Genomic DNA, 24,497 nt, shown 5'->3' on the forward strand with positions numbered 1-24,497 from the left:
AACTATCACGAACACAAAACACTTTCTTTTCAAGTTAAAGTATACAACATATATTAATAAAAATTAAAATTTTTTAACATAATATCGGTATATATCGGGAGTCGTTTATTTGCAATATCGAATCGTCTGATGATTCATGGAAAGCTCTATAGATAGGACTAAACGAGTGCTTATCGCGTTTAGCAGTATGTAACATATCTTTTCATTGTTTCTCACCTCTACCATCTTAGCGATCTCGCAAGGAATCTGAGAGCACCTCAGGTTATTCATTAGTTTCCTGTGTCAGCCGCAGTCCCTAGGCACTCCCTCAAATGTATTGGTGCTGCTTTTTCTTCTCTCAGATGTCTTGGCATCTTCTGTCGTAAAGGAAACTTCAACGAGAGAAATGGTTGGTCAAAACTCAACCAATCAACCATGCTTTTATATCCTAGCAGAGCTCTAAATTTCTTTAGCCTTGTAATAATTAACAAAATGGCTCTTTTTTCGACTATGTCTGATGCTTGCCTCACCAACTAAAACTAGTTTTGGCCCAACTTTTAAGCTAACATAATCTCTTTGTGAACGTTTATATAAAAATTAGATTTACTTTTATAAAAACTTTTATAAAAGTTTTATAAAAATTTATAAAAGTTTTATAATAATAAAATAAGTTTATTATTAATAAAAGCTTAATTAATGTTTAAACTTAATAAGTTTTAACATAATCTCTTTGTGAACTTTTATATAAAAGTTATATGAACTTTTATAAAAACTTATAAAATTTTTTATCAAAGTTATTATAAAATTATTGATACTTTGAGAAGTCAAACGTGTGACTATTATACCTACTAGCAGAATTGTGTCATCAGCTCGCAAGTGTCTAAGGAACTAAAAGTACATCCAAACGTAACGAATTTTTCGTTCATTCTGACCGAAATCACGAAATGAACGAAAAACATAGAATTATTCAGCCGAAATTCACAGAATTGTCTGAGCTGTGCATGCACACCGAAATCGTCGACGAAACTGTTTTAATTTGCTAAACAAACTATTAGCGAGCAAGATTCTAGACGCTTTTGCAATTTATATAGTCCAAAACAAAACACGACACGCAAGAAAATACTAACGCAATATGCCATAGTAAATATGATGCAACTGACTCGATTGCGCTATTGTTGGTTCTTTATTGTTCGGACAGCATGGCTACTAATCATTTCTTTCTTATTATTATTAATTTTTTTTAACAGCAAATGTTCCGTTGTAAAAAGAGTTGTAATCTTTAGCGCAATTAAGTCAGTTGCATTGTGTTCACCATGTCAAATCGCGTTAGTACTTTTTGCACACCTTAACGCACAAATGAACAATATTATTATCTCAACTGCTTGTTATTTTTAAAGTTCCTGCAGGTGGTAGCTATAGTTCAGAATTAAATACTAAACATTTAGGATGTTATCTTATAATTAGAGAAAGCTTGAGCATGAAAAACTTTGGGAAAACTTTTTTTCACGGTGTCTAAGAATTTTACATGTAATTTTTAGACCTGTACAGCAGTGTGCTGTCAGCAGTTACCAATGCAATGACTAGCATAAGCAGTCAGTATACGGTCTTAGTGCACAGATGACAAGTTCCTGCATAAAATTATATATAAATTATAAAACTATATATATATATTCACTGGTAAATTACATGTATACGCAAAGCTTAATTCTTTAACATTTTATATAAAATGAACTCTTACATGCACATCATAAATAAACTAGTTTCTGTGTTGCAGGTGGAGAGAGTAGAGATCAAGGATGTGCGCCTTCCTGTTTCCTTGCAGAGAGCCATGGCTGCTGAGGCTGAGGCAACTCGAGAAGCTAAGGCTAAGGTAATGTTTCCTGTCTGTTATGTCAGCTGATGACATGGAAATGTTTAGTTATAAATTACTTCAGCAAATAAAAAAACATTGATCGATCAAAACCAATTGAAAATATTTTTGTATTGCTAAACATTTACTCGCTAGGTTAATTCAACCTAAGATTTGTTTGTCTTAAAATCATTGTATGTTGAAGCAAATATTTCAATAAGAATACATTGTAATGCGTTTAATTTGTTCCACATAAAAAAGCCAACGATATTTTTTTCGTAGTTATACATTGAAGTGACATAACTATATGAGTGAGGTGTTAAAAAGTGGAGTGTCCAGAGGGTGTGAGGCTCCATCAAGGAGCCTCATTTAGAATCGGGAACAAGTTTTTAAAATTTTTCATATTGATTTTTACTATCTTAGAATAAAGTGCATATGCACCCTCTCTGATTTTAACATCACCTTTTTTAAAGGGAGGATTCACTTGTTAGTGTAAGGGTGTTGCTCACCTAGTATGCAGTGAACAACAGCAAAGGGATGAAATGTTGAATCTTTTCTGTTGCAACCAATTCTTTGTTTCAAATTGGTCCGTATTTCTTTCTTGTTTGTGTTTTCTTTAATGTTAATAAGGATACAGTATTACGCAGACGTGTGGGTGTGCGACATTTTTCTCTTTTAGGGAGAGGCATGACAGAAAATAGTTGACATGTACTGAATTAAAACAAGCTTTATACAAAGGATATATAAATACTAAAGTTTTTGTAAAAAGCAAAGTTAATTAAAAGAATTTTTTGTTGTTTATTGGAATGCGAATGGAAGTGCAGGATGTATAAGCTTGGCATTAGAGTAAGATATGAAAATATGTGGAATAATGCTATTCTAGACATCAGTTTAAGTGGTGCGTCTTTTTGATATTTTTAGATTTGTACAGTTTCTCTTCAATTTTTTGCTCAGCCTCCTTACCTTCGCTTAGGATACTGCGACGATTACACAAACCTTTCTCTGTGTGTTTCAAAAAATCATTTTGGATGTAGAGTCAACTATGCGCTGGAACTTAATATTACATTCACATAATATTATACAATACTATTTAATGTAATGTCTTTAAATATTATATTTTATTGTAATATTTTGTATTAGATAATATAGTAATATGTTATATAATTTTATATTATATCATAATATATTTATATATTATTTCATATAGGTTAGATTGTTTATATATTAGATTTAATTGTATTACTTTACATAATATTATTAAAAGTAAACATATTAAATAAATAAAAATATATAAATATGAGTATATTATACCATAATATATGATATCATATTATAAATAAGATTGTTCGTATTTTAGGTTTAATTTAATTACAGTACATAACATTTTAAATATAAATATATTCATGCTAAATAAAAATATATAAATATATTATACCATATTATATTAATATATTATATTATAGGTTAGAATGTTTGTATCTTAGGTGATGGTAAACAGACACTGTAATTACATAGGCCTACTTGAGACTATATGAATATATGAGACAATATGAGACCCTTGGCTCACATATGATTTACGACAGCATTCAAAATTCATCACAATTTGTCAGCTCTATAACCTTTTTGTGCTCTCCTCAGTTTTATTGGTGCTACACTTTTGTATACATCAAAATATTCATTATTATTAATAATAATAATAATGGATAATAATAATTGTTTCAAGCAGCCTAAATATCTATTACCTCTGGTTATATTGCTAGAGTATCAAGTAGCTGTAGGGTTCTTCTATATTTAGATACATGCTTTTCTGTAAAGAGGGAAGATAACTTCAAGATGATGCGTTATGTGTCTTGTTATGATTTAAAGGTGATATGCAGGAAGAAAGCACTATTAGCTTTTTTAACCTTGTTACAAAAGCTAAAGCACTTTCTTCCTGCAAGCACTTGTCAAACTTGCAAGTACTTACCAAACTGCAAGCCCTTGTCAAATTGCAAAAGTGACAAGTGCTTGCAGTTTGACAGCACACCTGTCAAACTCTTTTTTATAATTTAAGGCCTTCTAGATTATGGGCAGATAACTTCTTCATTTATACAGTACATGTATTTACACAATTATTTTTATTTTTTATTTTTTCATATATATTTTTATATTATATGGGTGGCTGAGTGGCAAAGCGATAGTGTGCTTGCATTTCAGCCTGAATATCAGGGTTCGATTCCTGTGCAGTGCAATCTTTTTTCCTAAAGCTTTTAGCGTGGCTCCAAAGAGACGAACAGACAAGAACGGCTCTTATTATAGTAAAGATCATCTATATTTATACTTCTCAATGTTTGTGTGTATGTATGTGAATATGTGTGTAGTTCCGGCTATAGCTATTAAAATCATGGAATAAAGAATCCGTAAAGCAGAAGATTTGATATCCGAACCTTCAGTTCGCCAGGCCGACTGCCTTACTAAGCCACACACATGGAGTAATGAGAGTTGCCTGCCAGATTAATAGCAAGTGGCAGGCAACTCTCATTACCTCTCATTGTTTATAAGCTGATTTTTAATATCTGGGCAACGCCGGGTAGCACAGCTAGTTATTACTATTATTGATGCTTTCGTCTCGAACATTACAGGTGATTGCCGCTGAAGGAGAACAGCGAGCTTCTAAGTCCCTAAAGGAAGCCGCTGACGTGATCTCCCAATCCGGCACTGCTCTTCAACTTCGATATCTCCAAACTCTCAACAGTATTGCTGCTGAGAGAAACAGCACCATCATTTTCCCGCTGCCAATTGACATGATGCAGGCATTTGCTAAAAAAGCATAATCTGTCATCATTATCTCCCATAAAACAACATTTGTTGTAACACTTTACATCGTTTCGACTATGACTTTCGATTATTGAATGCTATGTGATCATTTCTAACTTTTTCAAATTAATTCTAGTATTTTTAACGTTATATACCAGTAAATATTTTTATGTCTTTGAGTTGAATAATATTTTGTTATAACGAAATTTTATTGCCTCTTTTCTTAATCGTGGTGTTTTTCACTGTTTTGTTACTTTTAGAGACTTCAAACCCTTTTTCTTCAATATTAGAGATTATTACTGCTCATCCGCCTTTTAACATCTGTTACTTGACCATGTATCTTATGAAAATTAAATGTATCGTGATAAGTTTGAAAATGATATGTATTGAATTGAGCTCGATATGCGAAGCTCAAACTATGCTGACAGTTTGTAGCTGTTTAGAAAAGCTATATTTAGTTTGACTACGTTTTTAGCAGCTTAATAATAATAGTGGTAATCTTGTTAGCCAATCCTAACAGGGCTGAGCTAACCGACAGTCCTGCTATGATTGGCTAACATATTCAAGGAGGTTCTGTCTATCTCAGCACAGGACAACTAGGTTGATGGCAGGAAATAACACCAGCCCAAACTGATAAGACCGATAATTAAAATATTTCATTATTTAATGTATGTGTGTATTTCATTTCACCAATTAAGAGGAAATATAACATTGAGCAAAATGATGATACAGTTATAATACTGATTAGGTTAAACAAAGTAAATAAGGCTTAGTTCCTACTTGTTAAGGCCTGCTGAGGCCCGCATGCTGAGGCCCGCATGCGCAGTAGCACTGCAGCTAATCGAATTGGCATACTCAAACAGTAGGTCTGGATTAATCTAATGCATGGGCGGCGACATGCGGCCAACCCAATGAATGACAAAGGGCCGCATGGCCCACCCAATGAATGACAAAGGGCCGCATGTGGCTCTTTGTCATTTATTGTGCAGCCCTTCCTCCCCTTCCAGTAATTTTGCATATATAGATGCGTTTGAATGAGTAAAATGCACTAAATATAAAAAATGCTACATGGTAGTGAGATTTTGTTGAAAGTGTAGTGTCCCTCACATGAACTGGAATCTTTAGTTGGCTTTAAACTTTGGTAGAGTAGTCATATATAGTGTTGTATAACGTACATAAATGTACTCACTGAAAAGATACCATCTATTTATCATTCAATCCTCATCTGTGATATTTCTATACAAGTATTTAGATTACAGTCACAGGTTTGTCTTACACATAGCATACACTGTAATGATGTAGTTGTTTACAAATAATCATTCCTTTTCAATGATTGGTTGTTTGTTCTTGCCCGTTATTGGTCAATTTACTTTAACAGCTACTTAACTGTTGATTAATAATTAAGTGCTGTCTAGTCATGGCTACTAAAAGAAAAAGAACTGTGGCTGAAGAAAACAGGAAATTCAATATTGAATGGCAGGATAAATACTTGTTTACATAAGCACATAACAAGACTGTATGTTTAATCTGCCAGAATTCAGTAGCTCAAACCAAAGAATACAACATTAGAAGACATTTTGAAACAAATCAGGGTGAAAAGTATGGCAGATACAACACAGAGAAGAAAATACAACTTCCAGAAAAGTTGACCAAAAGCCTGAAAGGGCAGCAAGTGTTAACTCAATCATGTGAGGTTGACATTGCCAATACTATAGTCAGCTTTGAGATTGCGAAGATTCTCACCAATCACCAAAAGCCATTTTTCTGATGGTGAAATAGTAAAAGAGTGCTTACTGAAACTTGCTGAAGTTGAGTGCTCGCAAATGCTAAAAAGTGTTTCAGATGTATTTCATTCACGCCGCACAGTAGTCAGACGAGTAGAAGGTATGGGCTCAGACATAGCATATCAAATAAAGGTGAAGCTGGGTGATATTGAATGCTATTCACTTGCATTTAATGAGAGTACAGATATCAGGGACACAGCACAGCTGGCTGTATTTATTCGAGCTGTAGATAAGGATTTCAATGTAACTGAGGAACTGTTCGACTTAAGCCCGTTGAAAGGTACTACAAGAGGTGTAGATATATTTGAAGGTGTTCAAGCGTTCAAACTGGAATTGAGGATTTCAGCAAGTGCGTGTCACTGTGTACAGATGGTGCACCATCCGTGATAGGGTGTCACAACGGTCTTATAGCCAAAGTACGTGAGCTCCAGCCAGATGTTATTGCAGTTCATTGCATCATACACCAGAAGAACCTGAGTGCAAAAATTATCATTACGGATCATGCCAACTCAGTAGTAGTAAAAATAATAAACTACATACGCTCACAAGGACTAGACCACCTAGAGTTTCAGGAGTTCTTGACACACCTGGACAGCCAGTCTGAGGATGTTGTTTATTTCACAGAGGTTCGCCGAATTAGCAGAGCATCAACATTGCAATGTTTCTGGCTATTACTAAATGAAATCATTTTATTTTTGAAGTTTAAACGAAAGGAGGTTCAAAAACTGTGTGATCCTCTTTTGCGAATGGACTTCGCATTATTAAATGATATCTCTCAAAAATTATCTCAACTCAATGTGAGGCTTCCAAGACAAGACAATTTGGTACATGACTTGTTTAAGCACCTCCGAACATTTGAAAGAAATCTTCAGCTCTATGAGCAAAGTCTGCGTGAAGAAAAAGTTGATCTCTTCCCCACCCTTAAACTGTCTTTAATGGCAACAACGAGATCCTGGGTAGCTATGCTCAGAGAGTGGCAGTACTTTGGGAAAAGATTTACTCTTGTTTTACTGAGTTCAGAAGTCTCAGAAGTGAGATGACTATCTTCTCATTGCCTTGCACTTGTGAGATAAGCTCAGCAGCTATCCAGCTCCAGCTTAAACTGAACGTGCTGCGGAAGGATGACATTCTCATCCAAAATTTCAAAGAGATGTACCTAGTTGACTTTTATAAGTCTTTACCAACTGCAGATTACTGTAATATAAAGCAGTTTGCCAGAAGATTTGTCTGCATGTTTGGAAGTACATATACCTGTGAGCAACTGTTTTCCAAAATGAAGCACACCAAAAGCAAACTGAGAAGCAACCTGACAGCATACCTGCCAACTCTCACACATTGGGCGTGAGACTCACGCAATCACCCCAAAGAAAAAATGAAAATGCGTGAGATTTTTGCCCCAATTTCCACAATTTTATATATACTATCATTGATACATCAATTGCCCCAAAACCAAATCTCACGCATTGCCCCACTCTTGGGTTGGCAGGTCTGGACATGGCCAAGTGGATGTTTGGTAAAACTTGACCTTTTGCAAACCTTTATAAAAGTCGTTATCAAGAATATTTGGCCACTGATGATAATAATGAAGCCTAAGAACTACTAAAAAAAAGTTGATGTTTGTCTCTATGGCTTCGAATAAAATGATATTCTACAGCAGGTCTGCCTGACAGACAGTCATATGCTGCATATTTTGCATCTGTGCACATCGAGAATAGAACCTAACATTAACCAATTGGCTAAAAAGATCCAACACCAAGCTTCTCACTAACTATGAATATTATAAAAATATTATATTTTGTATCTTCGTACTTTATTTACTGTCTACTGTCATTTATAAATCCAATACATACACATTTATTATTGTATTATATTCAAGTTGTATATTATATGCTACTTTTTTAAAATTTTAGTAAAGACAGAAAATACCAAATCAGGGATGTATGATGCGGCCCTCGACAATAATTACATTTTGCAAAATGGCCCTTTTCTTGAAAATGTTGCCCATCTCTGATCTAATGGCTTTTATATATGAGCAATCTTTATTGTGGTAATCAATAGTCATATTTTACAATATGTTTTCCACAAGGTACCACGGCAAGTAAACTAACTAAAAAGCGGTGTACAACAAAAAAATAAAAAGGACCGCAAAGAAACTATAGTCTAACTAAAAAACTCGTGAATAGTCTAACTAATATAATAATATTAGAACTGAATGCATAAAATATGTAGAACGCAAGCTTGAGGATTGATATGAGTATTGTTTAAACAAAAAGTGGACAAATAATAGCTCAGTGAAAATAGTATACAAATATATGACAACAGTTTTCTAGTCATGAAAACAAAGTGTAATATAAAATGGTTAAAATAGGTAAGGCTATATGGTGAATGGTATTATTGGTCAGAGGATAGTAGGTGTAGTTTGAGTTTTGTTTTAAAAGATTGCAAAGGAAGAGTTCTTAAATGAGTGCAGAGATTATTAAAAGAATTTAGCAGGTTACTGTTGAGTTTGTTGTGGTTTATGGCACTAGGTAATTTAAATCTGTTTCTGGTTTTGTGACTATGGTTTACGGTTTGAAAGCTATAGCTGAGATATTTAGGGCAGTTATCGTGGAGTATTGAATGAGCAGTGAGGCAGGTGAAGTAATGTGATAGCTTAGGTAAGGGAAGAACACCGGTAGTGCTTGTTGTTAAGTTGGTAGGTGGTAAGTGATGGTTTTTATGGGGTATGTTTAGGTCTTTGCATATAAGTCGTAAAGCTTCTTTTTGTAAAATAAATAGTGTGTTGGTATATTTTACAGGTGTTGTAGGGTTTTTAACTTTAGCTCTAAAACTAGTTAATAGCAGATGTTTGTGTAGGTCTATTAGAAGACTGTTCCGTTGTAATGGTACTCTGTATTCAATTGTTTTTTTACCTGAAGCAATATAAAATAATGATAAACGTAGATTGGTTTCAATCGTATGGATATAAGCATGCAGGCTTTTCCGATTTCAACTTATTTTTGGAGTTGTGTTACTGTTGGAGTGATTCGCCTTGCGAGGCACTAATGGTACGTACTGTTGGCGGTACTATATACGTACTTGCGAGACACTATAGACACATTCGCGATCATAGAGATATCTTCTAGCGGAGTAAAAATACGTTCGTTGTAAACCCTCGAATGCTCGAGCCGAGAGCTTACAATATTATTAGCCTTGGAAAAGGAAACTATGTCAACTCACCAATCTTTTTCGACTCGAAGTTCTATAAACTAAAGTTTACGACTAAGTTCAATGCCAGTTAAAAGGTTGATGATCGCGTAGTGTTTCCGGCGCTGGCGATAATAGAATAGTTACTGTCATCCGCAATGAGTAATTTTGAACAAAATGACGGTTTTTATAGCGGTAATTATAATGAACAGCAACAGCCTGGTTATAACATGAGTTACACTCCGGCAGCAGCTAACGAATTTGGATCGTTTGACTACTCACAATCGCAAGGATTGCCTCAACCAGCACAACCCGTTGGCAATTTTCAACAGCAGTCCTTTGATTCCATGCAGCCCAACAATCTGCCATCATATACAGGAAACATATATACGCCAGATCAAAATGCTTATGTACCGCAAGGTTTGACAGATGAAGATGATTTTGAAAACGAGCCACCCCTTCTGGAAGAACTTGGTATGATGTAGCCTATGATAAGATACAGGATAAGATTATCATAGATCCCTTATTAAGTATTATATAAGATACAAGATAAATATATATTGTTACCAACATTTTCCTAATACAGTTATACTCGTTTTTTTATTTTGAATACATGTGAACTTACACTTTATTTTGTTTTTTGTATCTATAGGCTCCTTTATAGGCTTTTTGCTTAATATACCTGAAACGAAGTTTGTCCAGCTAGGAGAAGCAAATTGTCTGGCTTGAGTAATATTTAATAAAGAGGCCTATACTGGTCTTAATTTTCTCTTAGCTGAAAATTTTTGTATTTGTTTTTGTAGTACATGTAGTTGCACAACTACTATTAAAATAGTAGAAATAGTAGTGAAATATAGGGAAAATGGTAGTGAAATATATATACCCTTCAAATGTTAAAACTACACATGTAGTTTTAACATTTGAATGGTATATATTTCACATTTTTAAAAACACGCTTAGACAAGCAGCATAAGCAAAAAGTAAAAAACATATATATATTATATAGTAGCGAGTCAAACAGACATAAATGTGGTTTAAACGGAAACATTGATATCTATCAAGTTACATCACAGTAGTTATTTTATATAATTATGTAAAGCTCCTTTAGACACTGTATTAGCTCAAGATGTTTAGCTACAATCTGCCTTTCTTTCAGTTAAATTACTAATGTTGAACAGGGTCTTCTACATGGATTTGAACATACATAAATTAAAAGTGTTCTACAAATTTTTGACAGGTATAAACTTTGACCATATTTATCAGAAGACTCTTGCTGTTCTAAACCCAATGAAGGGCACAGATCACGATGCGGTTGCAGATTCTGACCTGGCAGGTCCTTTCGTCTTTTGTATGGCTTTTGGTGCTACTCTCCTACTTGCTGGCAAAATTCATTTCGGGTAAGATTTTTTTTTCCTATAGATGGGAATAATTTTCCATATTAATAATGTCATCACTCATTCAGGCTCTCATATTAGATTGCCAGCAGACAGTACACGCCATTCAATGTGTCTCTAGAGAATGGTATACGTATATACGATTTCTTTAAAACATTTTAGCTTTGTCATGTCATAAAAGTCAGCAACATATTTATTTTATATTTATATAGCTATAAATATTTATATCTATTTGTATTATATGTTTATTTTTATTTACAACGGTTCATTTTGTAAGTTGTAATTTTTTTGGAATGAATTTTCTAATTTGTAAACTTTTAAACTATGAAAACTAATATATATAAATTTAAATTTTTTTAAATCAATTTGAATAATTTGTAAATTGAAATTCAACTCTGTGGGTAATACATTGCTGCTCTATTCACCAGAGATTTGAGAAGATCTTGTTCAATATTTTTAACATGGAGCAGGTTTTTTATGTTGGTTTTTAAATTCAATTTGGATTTGTCTCCCTCGAGATCCTATCCGATCACTAGTACATCAGGCCCATTATATGTTTTACTGCTAGCAGTTGAATAGTTCATTAAAACTGATATTAAAGATATTGCTTTTCTTAAATAAATTTCTTAAATATGCCCATATTTAAGAAATTTGCTGTTTTTAAATTTTTTGGACAGTTTGCACAAGATTTGTATTTACGCATCAATTTTTGAAATAATCAAAGTCTAATATCAAAAACTTTATTTATTTTTAAAATTGTTCTAATAGTTGTAGTATAATTTTTAATAGATTATTTTTCATAGTATAGTTGAAAGTATCTAATACAATTGACATTAGCTCTTCAGGAGTCAGTTCACTTATATGAAACCGAAATACTGGCTGAAAAATTGAAGTCTTTAATGCACCTATAAAGAGAAGCCATGACATAAAAAAACTTCATAAAGTGGGGATAATGTAAACGGGAGAAGACCGGGTTTAGTAAAATGTGTGATGCGTGAATCAGCGTGATGATTAAATATACTTCTAAATCACATAAAATCATTCTAAAACAGTCATAGATGAGCTTTGGAGGATTTTCAGTTAGGTAACAGAAATTGAATGACACTGCGTGAATGCTAAAATCATGCCAGACGGTCATAAAATTGCTCCCAATGGTTTACCAGATGCATTTTAAGTAATATCTCAACAAACCAGAAAAATGCGTGATGGCCAAAACTGGTCAAAAATGTGTTAAAATTAGTTATAAACACTTTAAAATATAATAGAAATCGTCAGGAGTCATATTCACACATGCTTGAAAAACAACTTCTACCTGTATTAGCATGAAAATAATGTCAACTCAACTGGTAACTTTTACCTGTCTGTTTTATCTGTCTGTTTGTCTGACTTGGCTTGTTATCTTAGATTTACAATTATATCATCTTAGTATCACCTTGAAATATCAATCTGGTAAAGCAGTTCCCTGGTTTTTAAGCGAAGTAGGGTAACATTTCATTAGCAATTCAGTATCACAATGAAAAGACAACTCCAAAATTATATTTTATTTTTATTTTTCACATGAGAGGACAACTCTGAAATATGTTAATAAAATTTGAAATATATACACAAAAAATTGTAATATAATTCCTTGATATAAACACCATTGAAGAGGCAAAAAGTGCCAAACCTGTAAGAAATAATAAAAAAGTAGGATGAAGACAAAATCATGCGAAAATAATTTATTGTTGGCCATACCATAGTTCAAAGTGCAAGTAATTTGTATTGGGTACAGATCCTACTGTTTCTAGTCATTAAACAAAAACAATTGTGCTCAATTATCTTTACTTGAAATGAAATGTTATTTTCTAAATTTATGTTTGAAACTTGCAAATTGAATTTGTTCCGAGATCTGGTTGCACACTAAAGCAGTATGGCAGTAAATACAGTCATACCTCGACATATGAGCTTAATGCGTTCTTGCGTTGTCATTGTTCTCATATCTCAATGCAATATTTTTATATGAATCAACTAAATACAGATTAATCTGCTCCCATATTATGAAAAAAACACCTAGAAACAAAAAATGTTATGATGGAAAAAGTGTTTTCAATAGTTTTAATTCAGTACCGACGCTCACAAAGTAACAAATACCTATGTAGTGGTTAATTACCTGCTATAAAATGTAACATTACTATGTACAATACCGTACACAGTAATATTACTGTACAGAACTGTACATAGTATTTCGAGACAGATGTACATTCTGAGACTTTTTGAGAGAGACTTGACAGCAATGCGCTCAGTACACCAGACTTTTATGACGCTATGTAACATAAACTTTGAATTTAATTTACATGAATTTAGCTTATTAAATAAACTCTTAAAGCTAAGTTTTAATCTTTTACTAAACATAGATTTTGTCATCATCCTATTTTTTATTATTTCTTTCAGGCTCGGCCCTTGCTGCTTCACTTAGGGTTTTAGCCGATCTTTTAAAAACTTTTTTTAATTGTTTTGAGGAAACAACCGAGTAATACTGTTCTCAAAACTAGCCTCGCACATACTTGGACATTTAGTGGCCATCGAGAACTCGTCGGTCTGCTCGTATCTCAAAGCTTTGTCATATCGCAAGGCGGAAACTTGCTCGAAATTTTGCTCACATCTCAATTTTCCGTATATTGCACTCTTATGTCGAGGTATGACTCTTATGTCGAGGTATGACTCTTATGTCGAGGTATCACTGCTATGTTGAGGTATGACTCTTATGTCGAGGTATAACCCTTATGTCGAGGTATAACTCTCATGTCGAGGTATGACTCTTATGTCGAGGTGTGACTCTTAATGTCGAGGTGTGACTCTTAATGTCAAGGTGTGACTCTTAATGTCGAGGTATGACTCTTATGTTGAGGTATGACTCTTATGTCGAGGTATGACTCTTATGTCGAGGTATGACTCTTATATCGAGGTATGACTCTTATGTCGAGGTATGACTCTCATGTCGAGGTATCACTGCTATGTTGAGGTATGACTCTTATGTCGAGGTATAACCCTTATGTCGAGGTATAACTCTTATGTCGAGGTATGACTCTTATGTCGAGGTGTGACTCTTAATGTCGAGGTGTGACTCTTAATGTCGAGGTGTGACTCTTAATGTCGAGGTATGACTCTTATGTTGAGGTATGACTCTTATGTCGAGGTATGACTCTTATGTCGAGGTATGACTCTTATATCGAGGTATGACTCTTATGTCGAGGTATAACTCTTATGTCGAGGGATAACTCTTATGTCGAGGTATGACTCTTATGTCAAGGTATAACTCTTATGTCGAGGTATAACTCTTATGTCGAGGTATAACTCTTATGTCGAGGTATGACTCTTATGTCGAGGTATGACTCTCATGTCGAGGTATGACTCTTATGTCGAGGTATGGCTGTATTCCAATATTTTACTACTTTGTTCCATAGCCCTAAAACTATGAGCAATAAATAGTGCATGTATAGTAACAAAGCAAATGCACCATAGAGATATATGATGTCTGTGAGAGATTTAACTTAGTCTAACATAGACTAGGGGAATTATGAACTAAATCTGTTTATGTATCTTCAATTTATATATTATTTATTATTATATTTTATTTAATATAACAGCTGTAATATATATAAGAAGCTATCAGAAGTTGTCACCTGATAAGAACATACTTATATCTGCTTGAAACAATTTGGTAGTAGTTAACCAACGGTTAAGTGCCTTTTATATTCTATCTATATAAATACCAAAGCTTGTCATCGTCTGTCGTTCGGTCTGTCCAGCTATAGTTGACTAGTATCTAGCAATGACAAGTTTGTATCATCGCAGAAGGTTTGATCTCTGAACCTCCCTTTCACAAGGCTATAACCTAACCCATTAATTAAGTTACGCAAGATGCAATGAATTCATTGGGCGATATGAGTCATGATCTAGGTTAAAATACCATAGCACTCTGTGTTACGCGCAACATCACTAAAGCTTGCTCTCACTGGTCTTATTAGTATGTTTAGCAATACGGATACTAGCTTACTCAAATTAATTATTGGCAATGTGCCAGGCTAATGGCAACTGGCAGGCAACTACATTACCTGGCACTATTTATAAGCTGTTTTAATATCCGTGCAATGCCCGGTATTCAGCTAGTATTATACTATAATTCACTATGAAATTGAGTATTGTATGTATTGAGTGCTATTTTTATTATTCTTTACAAAACTAGTGTTTCTATCGGTATTAAATAATCTATACATTTAAATCTCAGTGTTTGTCTGTCGTTCGTCTGTCCAGCTATAGCGATAAAGTTTTAGCAACGAAAATTCACCTTCTATTGGATTCGATCTCACAACATTCAAACCGCAAGTCTACTCACAAGTGTGCGTAACCACAAGGCTAAACCATTCTTATTATTTCCATTGCTTTTTTCGTATGTACTGTATATCCTTTTACAATTAGACACACTAAATGTGCACTTTTAATTATCAATTACTATTACCTTTTTGGTTTGTTATTTTCTTGAAATTTTTTGATAAGATAACTTTTTTACCATTACCACTTTTTTAATTTGTGTTTAATTTTTAACTTGAATTATTAATTCAAATGCGCCGTTTCAACTTCAAATGTCTCGTTACACTCCTATTTCCGGTTTCCCCCAAGGTTCGATCGCTAAATCTGTAAAGAGTAAATACTTTTCATGTGGACAATTGTATTATCTTTGCCTCTACGTTCTCTCTCCGTTCGTTCAGACAACGATCTGACAAAGACTGTCCAACATCTCATCTTTACGTTTGTACCAGTATCAAGAGGTACCATTATTGTACATCAAAACTTTAAATACAACGAGCTTCTGCTGCTACAGTAACCTTTTTATATAGACACTTAAAAAACTTTTTTATTTTTTCTCTCAATTTATTTGAACTGCAAAAGGACGCATTTCTCATGATATGAAGTTTAAAAATTAGAATGGTAACTGTTGTATATATTAAATTTAAATAAATTTTCTGTGCAGAATTTTTTATTACCTCTTCTTTATTTTTTTATTACACGGGCAATGCTGGGCATTCACCTAGTATGCTATATTTATAATATAACTAGTTCATCTTAGTGGTTACGCGCGCATGTTTGGTGACTCATAATTTGAATTTCTTGAGTTCAAATACTCAGTGCAAAAAGATTTTTTTAGCTACAATTTCATCGCTGCTTTAACTGAACAGAAGAACAATGGCAGTCCCTCACATTTATGTACTGTATATAGATATAATGTCGTATGTTTTTTATATCATTTTCATCTCCACTTTCTTACCTGTTATACTACGATGCTTCAGAATCTTTGGAAATTAGGGCCAAATTTTACATCTTGGTTTTGGAAGTTTTAATGTTGAGGTTTGACCATATAAATTCAGTTTTATATTTTAGATACATCTATGGTTTGGGAGTCGTCGGCAGCCTGGGAATGTACTCTCTGCTAAACATGATGTCTCTCACAGGAGTCTCAGTTACCTGCGTGGTCAGCGTTTTGGGCTATTGCCTGTTGCCCATGGTTATACTTTCTACAGTAGCTATACTCACTGCATTAACGTAAGTATTTGGGGTGCAGCAGTTTGAGGTTCTCAGGCTTGTCACTGTTTAACTTTTGCTGCTCCTTGCAGGGCAGGTTACTCATTGTAGGGCAGAACTTACCGTAAAACCTCTAATTAAAGGCCAAAATACTCTATTTTTCAACCCTTCCTTTATAGTAGCAATTAAATAGAGTTGGCGCTCAAATAGAAGCTGGCATTGTATTTTTCAAGCACCTCGTCAGAATTTTGGGAAGATAAATTTTGCCCTTTTACGGGCGAAGCAAATTTCGCCTACATTTTGCCCTCTCTTTTTGGTGGAGCGATATTAAACCTTTTGGATGCAATAAATAGCAATTCAGTTGCTACCTTTCAACTTACCAGAGATCTCTTAATAAATATGCATTGAGAAACCGAGAAATATCTCTATCTGTTGCTCGCAATTAACCTGCGATGATATTATAGCCATTGTCCTGCTTTGCAATTTTTTAGAGCTTTCAATTTTTATTTTATTCTGAATTTGCAGACATATTTTTATTTTATATCTATACTTACTAATGTTGCATAAAAGTTCATTGCGCTCATTAATATGTTTGCTACAATTTGCAGCCAAAACTTGCTTTTTATGTGCAATAGAAGTGGAGTTATGAGCTTTTAACCATAAGCTTAGCATATGGTAAGACAGAGAAAAACAATTAATAGTTTGCTATCATTTTGTTATGTTTTCCTAGTTAAAGTTCTATTGAAGTTATCTCCTCCTTCATTGTAGTTGCATCATCTGAATAATATATCTTAATAAATTGTAGGGGTGGCCTCGGAACTGGACTCACTGTTCTTGCAGTCCTTTGGTGTAGCTTTTCAGCGTCAAAGTTATTTGTATCTGCACTGCAGATGGACGGGCAGCAACTGTTGGTAAGTAGTTCCAGTTAGACATGGTTGACTAGTGTCAGCAGGTTGTAGAGTTGTATAGCTTGAATTATACATGTTTGATTGGTGTCAGCAGGTGGTAGAGTGAAGTAAAATTTTAGTTAGATGTTTGTCTAGTGTCAGCAATGATATACAGCCCCCCAAGGATAGGAGACAGCTATCATATGGGCGGGGTTTAATGATCGTGCTCTGTTAGGATTGTGCTAGCCTGGGTTCCGGAGCTAACACAATTCTCGCGGGGCGGTCGTGTTGCCTTGTTAGGTTTTGGAAAACGCGACTCAACTCGCTGTTATTGTGTCGTTAGCTCATTCAGTCAGTAGGCCTCACGGTTCACAATAGCAAACCTTGAATTTCTACAATGTAGGGGTAACACCTAACTAAAAAATTGATCCATGCGAAATAAAACATTTCAAATTATTGACTTTTACTGATTTTGAAATTGGTAAAGGTCGTAGTATATGCTTAAAGTTAAATATAATTTACCCAAAATCACCCGAACAATGGCCTTTTTTTCCTAGTTTTTGATTAATATTTTGCCAACCCTACCATAAAATGACAAAGTCTTTCATCGTTGTCACATTGTTTTACCTGGCCAATAAGATGAGACAGCAGGCAAAGCTGTGCAGTGTAGTTTTCATACTCAAAATCTAAATATAAAACCGAATTAGGGCTATTTTACGATTGCGACGATTAATATCGTGGATGCTTGTGAATAGCAACTGACTGATCATAACAGTGACAATATTGAGCAGCTATATTTATTTGACAACTAAATGAAACCAACAGATCAGTAAAATAACCACTATTGTTCATAATATTTGTAAATTTACAAGGGGCTTTATTCAGCATATTTGTTTGCTTGGGTGCCGTGTTCGGGTTCATCCCAACAGAGCTCGATCATCAAACACCGCCCACATGAGGCCCGTCGCCTATCCTTGGGGGGGAGGCTGTATATCATTGGTGTCAGCTGGTGGTAGAGTGATATACAGTGTCACTTTAAGATAATTGATTAATTGTATTGATTAATTGTATTGCTGCTGCCATACCATTTTTCTCATTTGATTGCTGCTGCCGATTAATTTTATTTGACTTTTATTTATCAAACTATCAATTTTCAAGTCTCCACATTGTCCAAATACTATTATACGGATAATAAATACTGTAAAACCTCAATTTGAACGCCATGGCGCTCTATTTTTCAACCCTTTCCTTATAGTGGGCTGTCAAAGTAAAGTGGAGTTCGAATAGGGGTGGCGTTGTATTTTTAAACTAGTTCGTCAGAATTTTTGGAAAGCTAAATTTACCCTTTTACAGGCGAAGCAAAGGACACCTATCTTTTGCACGGAGCTACATTAAACCTTTTGGATGCATTGTATCCAATAAATCTGCTAATTTACCTCGAACTTGTCAAAGATCTCTAAATAAATATGCATTAGGAAGTCGAAAAATATCTCTACCAGTTGATATCGGAATGATTTCTATTAACCTGTGATGATATGAAAACATGCTCTAAATTTTGTTGCAACTTTAAATATTCAATTATATAAATGAAGGCATGTTTTCATTTTATAACTATATTTAACAATGTTGCCAAAAAGCTCATTGCAGTTATTGATGTTTACCACAGTTTGCAGCCAAAACTAAGTTGTTTTGTGCAAGGACGAGGAGTTATGAACGTTGATTCATTGTAAGCCAAGTTAAGATAAACGCAAGGATGCTATTAAAGGTTGACTTGCAACAAAATTCACATTACAGTTATTTGATATCAAAATATTCACCATGTCTTACTCTGTTGTGTTGTAGGTGCAAAATATGTGGAAATGTGATTACAAGCTCTTAAAAGCTAAAAAACGAACAGTTAATCGCAGCCACACGAGACCGCCGTAGTTTGCATTCTCTTTCCAAAACTGCTCAAATGTGGCGTAGCTGTGGTAGATGGTTACTGTTTACAATTTCATGCAACCTTATTCGTCGAAATGTTTTTACAAATATACTTCACGCATTCAATAAAACCATGTCTATTGTTCTTACGCGTCTATTTTATCGTCATTGTAATGCTGTCACTTTTAGCAGTGATATCTTATAACTTACCGTAAAAATTCATTTGATTTTTTAGCCTTACCTCGAAGGAGTACATATCATTGTCTGATAATCATGACGAGCCTGTTGATCACCCGTGATAATCGAAAAGTGCTGCAAAAATTATTTGCGAAGTATTAGGTCACATGATCAGATTACGACTTGGCGATTTGATCAAGCCGAAACGAAACTGTAAAGTAGCGAGCATCTATATTTGATACGGGGTCTTCGGTAAAACCCGAAGTGTTTTTCATAAACTAGTGCTACGATAAGTTTTATATTGAGCTTTTTATTGGCCTTTCAATTCACGTGAGAACATCACGTGACAAGACACTAACCAAACTGTAATGACTACGTCAGATAAATAAACAGATTCCAATCTATGGCGGCTTTTCGTTTTTGAGCTTTTAACAGCTTGTAATCACATTTCCACATATTTGGCACCACAACACAGCAGAGTAAGACATGGTGAATCTTTTGATACCAAATAACTGTAATGTGAATTTTGTTTATAAGTTATATAATGATAATCTATCAAATGCTACTTATATGTGTGTATATTCAAGAACAAGTGACATAAGCGAACCATACTTATAATATATACAGAAACAAAAATTAACAATTTTGAAACGAACATTTGCATCATTTTCTCTTGTCATTTGCATTCTGATTGTTGCATTCAACAGAACGAACATGCCTGTTCAACACTTTCCACAATGTCTTCTGGTCTCAACTTTTCTTCTGCACTACTGAACTAATTGATATCAGCGTCCAAACAGCTTTTTAGCAGAGAAAAACTTTTACGCATTGCGTCTCACTCAAATAATAAAAAACTTTTAGCCGGATTGCCGCTAAGCACAACTTTTGGTCTAAAACTAGTTGTTCAAAGACCATAAATGTAAACCATTTTCCACATGTGTCGAAGTATCAAGACCATATTGAACAAGGACTACTATTAGCCTGATACAGTTGCTAGTTATTTTTATGGTGTATATTTTAAAATTTTAATGAAAAAGCCGAAAAGCTTTCAAATTGGAAAATGGACTTTGATACAAAAAGCAACAAAGAATCAAATGTTATTGATTTTTTGTTATTGTTGCTGATTACTCTGGATATTTTTCTACTGATCACTTATGGGTTCGTAAAAATCAAACAATGCAAAAGCAGCAGTCAAATAGAGGGGCCCCTCAATTAAAGGATGGCGCTCTACTTTTCAACCTTCTCCTATAGTGGCGGTTCAATAGATGTGGTGATCAATTTGAGCTTTTATGGTAGCTGATGTGACTTCTTTAACATTGTGCTGATGAAGCATTATCCTGATATCGTTTAAAGTTTATAGCATTATCCTGATAATGTTCTAAACTTCTTTAACATATTGCTGACAAATCATTATCTGGATATTGTTTAAAATTTATAGCATTATCCTGATAATGTTCTCAACTTCTTTAACATATTGCTGACAAAGCATTATCTGGATATCGCTTGAAGTTTATAGCATTATCCTGATAATGTTCTAAGTTTATAGAGTCTCATACTTTTGACCAAAAGTTTAATCTAATACCTTTGCTAGCTTATTAGGATAAATATCAGAATTCACATGGCTATTTACAAACTGAATAAATATTGCCAATTCCACTGTATTCTGGAATTTTGGTTGATTCCAATGCGGAAGCTGGATGTTTTCAAAATAACAAACAGACATTGGAAATACTAACCATCGCTATAAATTCAAAACTGCATTATCTAGACAATATCTATTCATTTTACAATGACAAATCTATAAAAATAATTCTATGACCCTACTTATATCTAACACATAGAGCAAGACTAGTGATGTCATGTGTGCCTTTTTGTAGTTCTATTGGTATGTCTAATCCTTACAAAAGCAATGATAGCTACTTCGTGAAAACTTAATCCTATATTTTTACAGATAGCGTACCCATGCGCTCTTGTCTACGCAGTATTCGCTCTACTCACAGTGTTCTAGAAGGATCGAACGAATTGAATTACTGGATGTACCCTTATGTGATATAACACCAACACACTAGAATTCAAGCGCAAAAACAAGAAAGGATAACTCCCTTGATGGTTTTACCAAGATGTATATTTGATAAGGAGTATTTTATTATTTATCTGTATTGGAAGTTGTGCTACTAATAAAAAGCTTCTCAAACATTTTGGATTAAGAATTGTATTTTATAAGCATAAATTAGATGGTGATTTGCTGTGAAGTAGCTTATATATACTACAGCTAGGTGAATGTCTGGCGTTGCGCTGGTGTATGCTACATATTCGTTCAAGATGTAAAACAACTTATAAACAGTGGCAGGTAATGTAGTTGCCATTTGCTACATTTCTTTACCCAATGAGTTTGAGTAACACAATCTAACCGTTTCAAAAGCCAACTTGTGCTCATAAATATGTTTATAACCATTGGGTTATGCTAGTAACTGTGTGAGTAACTAACCGATAGTATTTTTGCAAGTACTGCATAAGTATTTTCGCAATTATCAAGAACAATAGCCAGAACAGTGTAGTGTAATAGATAAGCATGTCTGTCTGCTGAACTGGAGGTATTTTGCAAGCACTGCGCAAATGCTTTTGCAATTATCAAGGACAACAGCCAGTACAATGTAGTGTAATGGGTAAACCCCCTGTCTGCAGAACTGGAGGTACTGTGTTCAATCCCAGTGCGAAGCAGATTTTTCGTTGCTCAAACTTTATTTTTATAACTTGACATACGATTGACACGCAAACCCTGAGATATACATATATAGATGGAAACATTAATGAAACGACTCCAAGTCTATAGCATCAATTGATAATTGATTTGGTAATCAATTGATCATTTATTACCAAACCATTCACAGAATCCAAATCTCTCTATGACTGACAATGCATAAGAGATAGGTTTTGGCAGGATATAAAAATATGCATAAAGAGAGCTTCTTTAATTGAAACTCCTAACTTTGAAAAAAGGGTTTAATATTTGTTTTAGGTGCTGACACTGTTTTTTCTGTATGTAATCATTATGCTGTTTTTAGATGTATAGCTCTGTGTTTATGCTAGGTCAACAAGTCAATAGAAATCTTGTTAATCGTTTATTAGTTTAAGATGATTGACTTTAAAAAATTCCTGGTTGAGTGCAACTGTACGTTCTATTTGTTATGAAGTTGCTTAGCAACTGACAAAAAGGAGATTTATAAAGGTATATTCACAATGTGCAAATCTTACGTCAGCAAACTATACATGCATGCATTCAGCCAGGCTATCGTTTTGCTTTTGTTATAAGGTTATTGATAAGTCGATAGCATACCTAATAACCACCCATAAAACTGATTAAAATTCTAGGCTACAATTTGCTGAAGCATGTAGGAAGTGATGCCGTTATGTCTTGTACCCTGGCAGTTAGCATGCATTTTCGCCAAAGTTCATTTTATATCAAGCAAAAGGGTATTGCTCTGAATTTTGTTGTAACTGAAACCATTTTAGGCAATCAGTAGGCAGGGTAATAGTATAACTTGCCGCTATACAGAAATGTTTTAGGGCTATGATACAAAACATATTACACCACACTGAACTTCTGATGGTATAACTTACCGCTATCCAGAAATGTTCTAAGGCTATAAAGTATGTATCACACCACACTGAATTTATGTTATTAATAATGATAATTATAATGATAGGGACAGTTGAATGAGAATCGGGCATCACACTGACTGCCACCTATTATACTCTAAACAGTAATGATATGTTTTATTCAAATATAGCCTGAGAACCTAAATATTTATAAAGCTAATGTATAAGTTATAAGTTGGTCAGCCCTACTGAATATATATTGTACTTGAAAAATGAAAAAGTTGAATCTATTGTAATATTACTAAAAGCAAATATTTCCTTTGCTTACGGAGGCTGGCTATACACATATAGCAGAGCTTCTATTGTAATATTACTAAAAGCAAATATTTCCTTTGCTTACGGAGGCTGGCTATACACATATAACAGAGCTTCAAACCTTGTTGACCAAGTTTAAGCTTCTTTTAGTTCTCAAACACATGATTGCGGCAGCAGGCAGTTGATTGCTGACTCGATAAATGAGGCATTCTAGTGAAACATCCACAGTCATTCGAACTCCATACCAAGTTGTAACTTTGCTACAGGTACGTACCGCTTAAAGGTAAAATTCACACGCACAAATGAACTGAAACTTTTTATAATGAAATTTGAAAAAGTCTAAAAAATTAAAAATAATTTTGAAATGAAGTCATTCAGTATTGCTACAAATTACATTCTGTACTAATTTGATTGGACATTGATGGTAGTTTTCACTAGCTCATTGATTCAAATTCCAATTTGTAAGTCCTGGAATTCTATGGTGTTTTTTCAGCAGTTAACATTATATATCATCTTTTTAACATATTTGCTTGTGGTTGTAAGCCGCATCATTTCCTACACTTTTAAAATAATACATAATATATTATTATATAAATATAATATATACATATATATGCATACGAAAATGCATAAAAGAAGTATCTGCAGCCTGGTTAACATATTGAGCACTCGCTTCAATATATTAGAATTTCCCAAGAAAGCTTGTTTCTGCAATTGACTTGTGTTAATTCTGATTGGATTTTGGGCAAATTACATTTATTGTGCAGGTGGTTTATTTACATATAAAAAAAAAATATATATATATATACTCATGCAGTCATGCTACAGATAGTACTGTTTCGACTATTGAAACCTCATCAGGGCGGTTCAGAGCAAGCAAAAAAGACCAATCCCATTGCCACTGACACACACGCACGCACACGCATGCGAGCGTGTGTGTTTGTGCACGCATACACACGCACATAGGCTATTATAAAGGGTAACGGTGCATCTCAGGTCGGCACAACGGGCATACAACGCATGTGCAACGAACATACAAGGCACTTGCAAC

At 34.1% G+C, this 24,497-nt stretch overlaps 3 protein-coding genes across 3 annotated transcripts in view; all 3 read left to right on the plus strand.

The window, feature by feature from the left end:
• Positions 1-5,001, plus strand: part of LOC137398870 (band 7 protein AGAP004871-like) — a 35,984-nt gene extending 30,983 nt beyond the window's left edge. Inside the window, exons 7-8 of the mRNA XM_068085044.1 lie at positions 1,754-1,849; positions 4,450-5,001. Coding sequence (XP_067941145.1) covers positions 1,754-1,849; positions 4,450-4,641 — 288 coding nt within the window. The 3' untranslated portion in view covers positions 4,642-5,001. The remainder of the gene's footprint in view (positions 1-1,753; positions 1,850-4,449) is intronic.
• A 1,509-nt stretch (positions 5,002-6,510) lies between these two features.
• LOC137398289 (general transcription factor II-I repeat domain-containing protein 2A-like) lies at positions 6,511-7,448 on the plus strand. Its single transcript, XM_068084397.1, has 2 exons — positions 6,511-6,688; positions 6,778-7,448. Exons 1-2 carry the CDS (start codon positions 6,511-6,513, stop codon positions 7,446-7,448), a joined length of 849 nt encoding a protein of 282 aa, XP_067940498.1.
• Positions 7,449-9,697: 2,249 nt separating this feature from the next.
• LOC137398524 (protein YIPF5-like) lies at positions 9,698-21,732 on the plus strand. The gene is made up of 5 exons (XM_068084643.1): positions 9,698-10,068; positions 10,832-10,991; positions 16,407-16,568; positions 17,353-17,458; positions 21,483-21,732. Exons 1-5 carry the CDS (start codon positions 9,753-9,755, stop codon positions 21,537-21,539), a joined length of 801 nt encoding a protein of 266 aa, XP_067940744.1. The 5' UTR covers positions 9,698-9,752; the 3' UTR covers positions 21,540-21,732.
• The last annotated feature ends 2,765 nt before the right edge of the window (positions 21,733-24,497 follow it).

This window comes from Watersipora subatra, chromosome 6 (assembly GCF_963576615.1).
Source record: "Watersipora subatra chromosome 6, tzWatSuba1.1, whole genome shotgun sequence".
Lineage (NCBI taxonomy): Eukaryota > Metazoa > Bryozoa > Gymnolaemata > Cheilostomatida > Watersiporidae > Watersipora > Watersipora subatra.